This window comes from Pteropus vampyrus, unplaced genomic scaffold (genome assembly GCF_000151845.1).
Source record: "Pteropus vampyrus isolate Shadow unplaced genomic scaffold, Pvam_2.0 Scaffold19, whole genome shotgun sequence".
Lineage (NCBI taxonomy): Eukaryota > Metazoa > Chordata > Mammalia > Chiroptera > Pteropodidae > Pteropus > Pteropus vampyrus.
Window position 1 is genome coordinate 14,611,429 of NW_011888800.1, and position 10,542 is coordinate 14,621,970.

The 10,542-nt window shown below is 45.8% G+C and overlaps 1 protein-coding gene across 1 annotated transcript in view; it reads left to right on the forward strand.

The window, feature by feature from the left end:
• Positions 1-9,942, forward strand: part of GLDN (gliomedin) — a gene marked incomplete at its 5' end in the record, with an annotated part of 54,311 nt that extends 44,369 nt beyond the window's left edge. The window contains 6 exons of the mRNA XM_011355185.1: positions 227-364; positions 2,752-2,889; positions 5,572-5,655; positions 5,753-5,878; positions 6,918-7,068; positions 9,465-9,942. Coding sequence (XP_011353487.1) covers positions 227-364; positions 2,752-2,889; positions 5,572-5,655; positions 5,753-5,878; positions 6,918-7,068; positions 9,465-9,942 — 1,115 coding nt within the window. The remainder of the gene's footprint in view (positions 1-226; positions 365-2,751; positions 2,890-5,571; positions 5,656-5,752; positions 5,879-6,917; positions 7,069-9,464) is intronic.
• Between the last annotated feature and the right edge of the window lie 600 nt (positions 9,943-10,542).

A 10,542-nucleotide genomic window follows, 5' to 3' on the forward strand; every position in this document is an offset into this window, starting at 1 on the left:
TCTTGTGGTTCAATCCTCTCCTTATCCTGTTGTCCCATTCAAATGTCTCTAATAATGGTCCACCAGAGCCACCTGGAAATACTGCTCTTTAATGTTGGCCATGCTGCTGTCCTAAAATGATTATATGTGTTAGTTAGATATTTGGTTATAGTACATGGTACAATATCACAAAGTAGTATGCCAGAATTTCTTGCACAACAGGCTAATAAATTATTATTTTTCTCAGGGCTACCAGGAGCCACAGGAATTCCAGGAGAAAAGGGAGACCCTGGTGAACTGGGCTTGACTGGAAGTGAGGGCCCAGCAGGGCAGAAGGGTGAAAAGGGGGACAAAGGGGACGTATCCAATGACGTGCTACCCACAGGTAAGAGGCTGGTGCTCAGGCCTTCTCCCAGAGTGAACAGGCCTGCCTGGGATTTAATGCAAGGGCTGCTGTAGGTCTTCTCTCTTTATTTGTCATATGTGGCCACCTGTTATGTAGCATGTTTTAGAGTTCTGTGCTTTCAAAAAGGATAAAACTGTACATGTTACCCCAATGTTCACAAGACCAAATCTGAGACCTAAGCAGTAATAGGGTAAATAATTCAGGTCTAAACATCATGATTAGATTGAATTAGGATGAAGGAAGCTTCCTTTTAAAAAAAATATCTATTAAATCCAGCACAATCCAGAACAATACAAGTAAGCAAACAATTTAAGATACCTCAGAGAACAAATGACAGAAAGCACAGGCATTCTTCATGTTATCCTAAGTTCGACATAGAGAATTGGGGCAAATATCGTTGTTGATCATCTTTTTCTGGTTTTCAGCCCAGGTTAAAAGCAGATAGTTGGTGTCTGTGGGGGAGGAGGTAGAGATGCTGTGAGCCACAGAAAGACAGTCATATGGTAGAAGGAGTAGGCAGGTGACAGATAATGGTCATGGAGGAGGACAAGGAAGAAGAATTTTAAACGAACAGTACTTTAGAGACCACTTGTATAAACTGAACTATCCTATTAATGTATTCAGTAAACATCTACTGAATATCAGAGAGGACTATGAATTAGGGACTTCACTAACAGCTGAGACTATGAATATGACAATGAGTAAGACATGTCTGTCCTCAAGAAGCTAAGATGACAGATGTTCAGAATAATGACCCTGAACCATTCTCCCATCCATTCATTGAAAATTTACCGAGTACATCCTATTTGCTAGACACTGTGCTAAGACCAAAATATCAAGGAAAAATCAAATTATGTTTAGAATGCTTAGTTTCATAAACAGTGGAGGTTGCTATGAAAAATGCATAAAATTTAACAAGTGTTTTGACAGGGTAAGATACATGAATATACTTTGAAAATATAATCTCATGTTATGCATCAGTTATATGGGAAGTTGCTACATCCTGAATATTACATTCTCCTATACTGAACAAGTGAGGGGGGATGACAAACCATTCAGAAAAACCACCTCACTGACTATACCCCACTTCAGGAGACCAGGCCAGAACTGAGTGTGTCCTCTGGTCAGAGAGCAGAGAAGGCACTGGAGGGTTGGATCATGGGTGCCCTGCCTACAGATCTCTGACCTACCTCTAGCTTCTGTGACCCCTGCTTGCCCACTCTAAAGAGACCAAAAAAGCTTATTTGGTCTGACTTGGAAGAGGCAGCTAAAGAGATCTTAGATCACCAGCGTCAGCCCCAGACAGGAGGGTAGAACCAAAGGGCTGAACAGCCCAGACTAGGGACGTCTTTATGGAAGCTCCAGAACTAACATCCCTTGTAGAGGACTGCATCCATGTTAGCCACCTGAAGTTTGAGGAATGGCTGCTTGCAGGTGTGTACGAGTTCTAACTGTCAGAGCACTCACCCCAATGACCTCAATAATTCTCAAAGGGGAGGGCAGGGAGTATGAGACTCAATCTGGAGATGAAGAACAGGCTCAGCAGGGTTAAGCTGCCTGCTCAAGGTCACAGAGCTTGATTTCTTCTACCACGCAGAGCAGTGTTTCTCACAGCTGGCTGCGTAGTAAGAGACTTGAAATAATACAGATGAGTGAAAACAGGCATGGGGATGTAACATGGCAAATATAGTTAATAATATTTTAATAACTATGTATGGTGTCTGATGGGTATTAGATTTATCGGGTGATCACTTTGTAAGTTACATAAATGTCTAACTACTATGCTGTACACCTAAAACTAATATAATATTGTATGTCAACCATAATTGAAAAAGGAATTTTTTTAAAATACACGTGACCAAGCTCCCCACAATACCTATCTAATTGGTTTGGGATGCGGCCCAAGTATTACAATTGTATTAAAGTTCCTTGGGTGATTCTGATAACAGTCAGGGATGAGATCCACTAACATGGGCCAGTGAAATAGGATGAGCTTTGGAGTCAGACACACCTGAGTTCCAGCCCCATTCAGGTTGTGACCTTGGGCAAAGCACTGAATAACCATCCCTAAGACTCCAGTCACTGAGGGGCTGCTATTGCTACTTCACAGATGTGTTAGGAAGAACGACAGGGGGGAGTTTCTTACAATTCTTGGCACAGTTCCTTGTTCGTCGTTGGAACTCAGCACTTGCTATGATAGTGCCTCCTCAACTCTGTGTGGATGAGAGCCGAACAGCCAGTCACCTCTGGGCAGGTCGCTCAGACAGCCTCTCTGGAGCTGCTCATTCTTTCCCCTGGTGTAAAACCCAGCTCTGATTATGATTCTTTTATCAATCTCCCTCCCCACCCTCTTTCTCTCTCTCCAGGTGCCAAAGGTGACCCAGGCCCACCAGGCCCACCCGGCCTACCTGGGCCCCCGGGCCCTCCAGGTCCCCCGGGGCCTCCTGGAAGCAGAAGATCTAAAGGCCCTCGACAGCCAAACATGTTCAACGGCCAGTGCCCAGGTCACCAACCCTGCCCCAGGGAACCTGTCTCTTCTTAATTCTTGGGCTTCACCCAGGTTTTGTGACCAGATTTTTTAAACAGAAGGAGATTTTATCCAAAGTGAGAGTTCCCTCTTGAACATGTTTGTGGAAGGCCTGGGCAGTCTGTCCCAGGAGTGAAGACTGGTGGCAGGTTTAGAATTTGGCCTCCCACTCCCTTCCCTCATCCTCTCTCTTCACTTATCACCAGACTATCCCTGTCCCCTGAAACAGTCTCGAAGGCTAAGCTGTTCACTTTTGGAACGTGAAGGGCTTGGCTGATGCTGGAGGAGATAGTGGGGGAGTTCAGACTGGTTAACTCTCCACAAATACTACAGCACTACCATTGTCACCACCAACTCTGAGTGCTAACAAAATGCCAGGCATGGTGCTAAGTGCTTAATTCATTTAATTCTCACAGCAGTCCTAGGACATAAGAGTTGTTATTCTCACCAACTTATAGACACAAAAATGAAACCCCAGTTGCTAAATAGCTTGCCCAAGGACACTCAATTAGTAAGTGACAGAGCTAGGATTCAAACCCAGGCGTACCTGCCTGTAAAGCCCCTCCTCTTCCAGCATCTTCCTTTCAGAGATGGAGATTCACACTTTGTGACTAAGCCAGTCAGGGGCAAGGAACACCTGATCTCTGGAAGGCCAGGAAGACTTGTCCTTTGGCCAGTTTGTGACAGAGACGCCACAGGATTGAAAGCTAATTAGAAATCAAGAGTCATGTTAATTGAAAATACTTCTAGGGTAATGCTAGAACTTCTTCCCAAAAGCGGTGACCTGGCACCTGCTCACCTCCTTAGTCCACAAGAAGGCACAACTCAATGCTTTTGCTTTGGAGGCAGACAGGAGGGCCCTGACTGCAGTGTGTCTCCCATTTGCTGTGGATTTCACAGCCACTTCCCTAAACAGTCTTTAGTTCGGTCTGGTGTACTGTTCTTTCTGGAATGCCTTTTTGGGGTACACACTCAGCTATTAGAGTGGGTGAATCTGTCATTTCAAAGATGTCACACACACAGAGGTATACACACCCCAATAAATAGAGCCTGATTGTAATTCTACTCAGCAGTTAGCTGTTCCTTCCCTGGTGTTCAGCGCCACCTCCTCTATTAGCACCAGTCCTTTGTTCAGCTGCCCCTGGAGAATGAACTGAGTGGGAACCCTCCCCTGGGAGAGGGGGAGATCTGACCAGAGCTGTGTGGAATTCTAACTTGCTAAGACTCTGTCAGCCAGTGACAGTAGGTGCCTGGAGAAGCGTTCTGCTCTGCCTGGCCTATCTACTGAGAGGCTGGTGAGCAGGGTTGAGCCCCAGAGTTGTGAAGACTACTTTAAATGAGAGGCCATTATCTTCCACTCTGCCCCCTGGAAATGAGTCCTCATCTGCCAGGCTTCCTGCATCTGAACTTGGCACTCTCTGCTGCTCCGGTTCCATTGTTTTAACCCCTTTCCTGCCCCCACAGCTTTAGAAGCAGGTTGGTGCAAACAGAAATTAATGAGAGCCTTTTCTTCAGACTAAGGACAGGAGGAGGGTCTCTCTGTCCCTTTCTTGTGCAAAGCCCAGCTTCCTAAGGGGAAACTCCAGATGAAATTCAGAGGCAGCAGGACTACATGTGGAACAGATCTCTGAGACTGCTCTCAGTGGATGACAGAGGACTTCAGAGAAACACTGGCTCATCCAGCTAGAAAGCAGCTTAGAGAGCACTGAGGGTCCCGCCCCCTTATTTTACTGATAAAGAAACCTCTCCAGATTATTTCCTGAACTTCCCTACTGACAACAGAGGTGCTCTCTTCTATCTAGCAACCACAGGGTTATGTGAACCCATCGGAATTTGTCTAAGCAAATGGGCCTGACTTTTCCCAGAAAGCCCGACTTGCCCCAACCTGCCCCAGACCAGGACTCTGACCCCAGCCAGTCCACTCCCTCTAGTCTTCCTTCCCTCCTTCTGTCCTGTTTCTGCCACCCTAAGCCACCTCCTCCTCAAAGGTCCTAATTAAACTCATTTGTTACGGGAACAATGACAAGCTGAAGACAATGAATTCCAATTCAAGTGTAGCCTCAAACCAATGGTGGATCAGGTGTCCATCAAGCACCCGAGTTCCATAGGCCTCCCAGCGACAGCAGGTGGGGAGATGGTGGTGTGGGGCTCAGCGTCTCTGGGGCGAGCTGCCTTGAGCCTCTTTCTTCCTCTGTGCTTCCTCTCCTGGCAGTCCAGGAAGAAGGGGCAAAGTGGGGTATCCCTTCATGAGGCTGCCCCCCACACCTCTCTATCGGTTTCCCAGAGAATGAAAACCCTTTCAGAAAAATGCAGTCCTGATAGTAGTAATACCACCTGCCCAGAGAGTCCAGGAACGTGTCAGTAAACGTCTCCCTCAGATTACTGAAGGCTTGAATGGGCTGGCTCAGGTCACTTTTCCCCTTTTTACTGACATCCTCATGGGATTCTTAGCAACTGTGGTCACTCCTCAAGCAGTGGGTAATATTTGGAAGCGCAGGACTTGTTGTTTAAAAGCAAGCGACCAAAAAACTTGGTGACCCTATTTTAAGGGATGCTATGGGCCTAGAGTCTGTACTGAGGTGGGGAAAGCGCCAGCTGCAGAGTCATACAAATCTCACTGGGCCAACTGCATTTGCTCCGATTATTGTCGTCATTTCAGGTGAGACATGTGCTATCCCCAATGATGATACCTTGGTTGGAAAAGCTGATGATAAAGTCAATGAACACCATTCCCCACAAGCAGGTAAAAAAAGAAAGCATCCTATTTCGAAAGTCAGAAATTGGATGCCTTAAGGTCATAATTGGCGGGTGAGTAACTTTTCTTTTTCCTCTTTTGGTAGCATCCACAATCACTTCTATTGGAGATCCAGTGCAAGTATTAAAAGTTACAGAGACATTTGGGACTTGGATAAGAGAGTCTGCTAACAAGAGTGATGAACGGATCTGGGTGACTGAACATTTTTCAGGTACTTTCACTTGGCAGATGATTTATCTGTGGTCATCTGTGTCTTTTATCTGTTGCCTACTTTCAGGCTGATTCTCTTTTTGTGTGTCTGAAATCTCTGCTAATTGGTGTAACAATTGTTCTTTGTTTAAGAAAGCACGAATGAGTGGGCAGATTACTTTTCTCCTTTGAACACACTGATGGTGACCAGGGCACCTCTAATGTAGCTTATCCAATTTTAGGCACAATATCCAGAAGGAAACAACACAGTGTTATGACTGATGGCCTTGTAAACCCCAAAACATAATGGGGAAGAAATGTCAGGGACAAAATCTTTTGCACTGTCCGTCTGTCTCTGAGGTTGGCACCCGCCAGAAGAATACTTTTGGCCATCTTTCTTAGATATCTGTTGGACAAAGAGCCCAGGGGAGAAGGTGAAGTGCCATCTTGCAAGGATACTGCATCTGAGCATGACTTTAGTCACACTGTCCCAAAGGGATGTGGTCAGGAATTGCTGGTCGTGGTAACAACGGTCTCGTTCCAGAAGGAGTCTGGCCAGTCACTGGTCAGAGAAATAGCTAAAACATACCACTTCGTTTCTTCAAGGCTAACTGACTAGCTGATAGAGACTGCCAAGATTATCAGCTGAGAAGAATTCTGTGGCTCAAAAGGAAAGAGGAATAATGTGAATTAGCAGTGGCAGCTGTGGAGGGCAGGACTGAACAACTGCCAGGTATTTCCTTTTCCTGGTATAGGCCTGTGTCAGTCTAACAGAGAATTTTTTAAACAATCTAGAGTGGAGTGGGTAGAGGGTGACACAGTTTTCCTGGGAGGAACAAAGCTGACTCTGTGGCTACTGCGTTCGAAAGACAATTCAGAATCCATAGGAGAGATGGAATTTTGAATTTGAGAGTCAGAGACTCTTCCAGCTGGACAAGGACCCTTGCAGGACATCTTACTCCAACTTCCCTTCTTTGATCTTCCTTCCCCAACTCACTCCCAAGCTGCGATTGTCAGGCCAGAGAGATGGTAACCGCCTTTCCCTGGCTTCCCTCTTGCAGGCATCAGGGTGAAGGAATTCGAAGACCAGCCCTCCCTGCTGAATGGCAGTTACTCACTCATCCACCTCCCATATTATTTCCATGGCTGTGGGCATGCCATCTACAACGGCTCTCTCTACTACCACAAAGGAGGCTCCAACACCATAGTGAGGTGAGTTACCCGGACATGCATCCCAGGCAGCACCTATGTGGAGCTTTTGTTATCCGTGAGCTATTTAAGGGTAGGATCTGTGTTTCCGTCACTCTATGTCCCCAGGGCCTGGCACACAGTCAGAGGTCAATCAGGGTTTGCTGACTGACTGAACCACAGGACACACTGAGTGAGCGCCATGTCCCAGCCCCTGCCTGGGGTCTGCATTTAGTACTGCTCTGGACACCAAGAATAGAGTCAGAACCAAAGAGAAACAGATCTGAAATGGGAAGGGGTGCAGCTTTCTCATCTTTTGAGAAAGGAAGCAGCCAGAGCCCAGAGCTCCCTCTGGCAGCAAGGTGTCAAACCCCAAAATCGGTTTTGTTCTGAAAATCTTTGAGTGTGAAGAATTTCACATCACAGCTGAGAACATTGAAGACTAGAGACTGCAAAGCAAAATCAAGGCGTCTCTGCCTTCAGATCTGTCATCCCTATGTCGCTCTCACCAGGCTACCCTCTGCTTTCCTAAAGGGAAGAGGAGGTGGTCACCCAGATAGACAGTGCCCAGGGCAGCAGCTAAGTCTTCCTGGCTCCCCACAAAAATTGAAGTTTTGTCTTCATGGTTCAAAAAGAAATCAAGGTCTGGGCTTTGAAGGCAGAAGCAGGTCATCCTGGGCAAATCAAGAGAGCAGTGAAATCAGGTTCCAGCTCTTCTGCCTACCCACTCCATGGGTTTGGACAAGAGACACCACTTCCTGTGGTTCCCACATCCTCAATAAAAATAAAGAGATGGACCAGAGCCTCTGAAGCCCTCTAGCTGTAGCCCTGTCTGAAACAACAGTCTCAGTGTTATGAAAGCCGTGATCCTCGTCATTCAAGGTCAGAGACAAGCACCTGAAGGGAGGACTAGGACCCTTCTCTCCCTCACAAGCTTGTTAGCCTTGGAGTGCTCAGCTTAGGATGGAGACAGGCTTTCTCGTATAACGTGCAGCTAAACCAGCCACATTAGACACATGTGTCAGCCTCTTTGCCTCTCACCCCCTCTACCAGACTCCCCATCATCTCAGTATCTCCCTAGACACCTCATTTGGGCAAGACTCTTGTGTTAATAGAAAAGGACCATGGACCCGCCTCCTGTTCAGAAGTCATCACTCCCCAGACATTCTCCTTCCTGTCCATTTCTCCTCATTTAACCCTTGTTTAACCCTGTGGTTCTCTGCTGCCATTTATATAGGGCTGTTTTTACATGAAAATGGGGATGGTAGTGGAGTTCTGGGATAAATGAGCCCCCGAAAGAGGATTGGTCCCTCTAAGTCTTCTAATAAGGCTAAGCTTGTGTGACGCACTGGTTCAAGACCTGTACAGAGGCCCTGCTCTATGCCAGGCCTGGGAGCAGAGTGGGAGGCAGATCAAATTAGACCCTTTTCTCACATGGAGAGACAAACCTCATCAAGGAATGCAGCTGCTAGGTGCCAGTACCAGACAGGGACCAAACAGCAGTCTTGAATTCCAGGAGTTCAGAGGGAAAAAGAGTCCTGGAAGCTGAAATGGGCAGACAGGGCCTTCTCAAGCCCTCTCCCTTCTCTGGCTTCTTCTCAAACTTACTTCAGGGTTTCTTAATTGGCTTCAAGTTTGTTAAGCTCCAATGCATAGCCGCAGATTCTGACGCTTCATGTTTCTTCTGCGGCTCAATGGTACCCTCTAGTGTTTTTCTCTTAGCCTACATCCCTGAATTTTCATTCCTGGAGTCAGGTGCATTTTGAACCACAATTCCCTTTTTGATATGGTCTAGATTTGGAATCCGTCAAATCAGACGGCCTCCAGGAGCCGAGGGCTTGGGATTCCATGCCATGGTTTCATTTATCCAGTTACTTACTGGACAAAAAAATTGACTTTACAGCCATCACTTTGCTACATCTCTTCTAGCCAGTGACTTTCTTCTTAATTTTGACTTAAAATTCCAGCACGGAGTAGAGGATGAACCCCCAAACTTGGAGTTAGAACACCTAAGTTCAAATTCTGTCTCTGTTACTTACTTGAGTGTTCTTTGGCCAGTTATGTCTCCTTTTTCATTTGTAAAATCAAAGGACTGGACTAGACCATCTTTTGCAGCCCCTTGCAATTCTAGGAATCTTTGAGAGGGCATTTCAGGAGTCAGCAAACACTCAAGGATTCTTGAAGTTAAAGGATTTTCCTGGGGTCACATGGCTAGGAGGTGGACACTTAGATGTAGTCATCATCCTTTACACCCCTGCTGCTCATAGCATTGGGATGGACCAGTAGTAGAATGGGTATGACCTGGAAACTTACTAGAAATGCAGAATCACAGGCCCCACCCAGTTTCATAAAGGAGCCTAAAAAACCACCCTTGTCCATAAAAATGGTGACTCATATCTACTTTTTTTTACACATTTCAGATTCGAATTTGGCAAAGAAACATCCCAAACACTGAAGCTTGAAAATGCCCTGTATTTTGATCGAAAATACCTCTTCGCCAATTCCAAGACTTACTTCAACTTAGCTGTAGATGAAAAGGGCCTTTGGATTATCTATGCTTCCAGTGTGGATGGCTCAAGCATTCTTGTAGCCCAACTGGATGAGAGGACATTCTCTGTGGTGCAACACATCAATACCACATACCCCAAATCCAAGGCTGGCAACGCCTTCATTGCCCGAGGGATCCTCTATGTCACAGACACCAAAGATATGAGGATAACATTTGCCTTTGATTTGTTAGGAGGGAAACAGATTAATGCAAGCTTTGATTTAAGAACTTCGCAGTCTGTTCTTGCCATGTTATCATACAATATGAGAGACCAGCACTTATACTCGTGGGAAGATGGCCATTTAATGCTTTATCCTGTGAGGTTTTTATCAGCTACATTAAACCAGTGATGGAATGCATTCTGTTCCTCTCAGCAAATTTCACATGTCCTCTGGCACCATTTATATCCCAACAGAAAACTGTCTTTAAGGGTAGCCAGGTACTACTTAGCTGTCATAATCTCATGACATGCGTGTTTATATGGTTGGTAAATGCCCTTGAAATTCAGATTCTCTAGAGGAAAGTAACAGATTGAAAGTCAAATGGCTGCGATTTGGTGATTCTTCCACAAACTAACTGAGCAAGTTACCTGTCCCTCTTCAGGCTTTGTTCTCCCCACTGGTAATATGAAAGGGCTGGCTAAGATGATGGGTAAGATTTCCTCTACCTGTAGGGAATTTTGTGATTCATGGCCACTGCTGCTCTCACAACTTTTTATATATTTGGTTTTGATTTTTGGTTTTCAGCCATGTATTAAGCAAATTTACCTGAGTGGATCAGCCCAATTGTTTGAGCAATGAATCCCTTAGTGCTGACTTATATTTGGTACCTTGGGCACTGACCCTTTAAGGCTGCTGAGGAGCCATATTACCTGTAATTTATTACCTTTCTCTGAATCTGCCCTTGCCACCACAGCACCAGAATAGCCATTATCCTCTGCTCCTGATGTC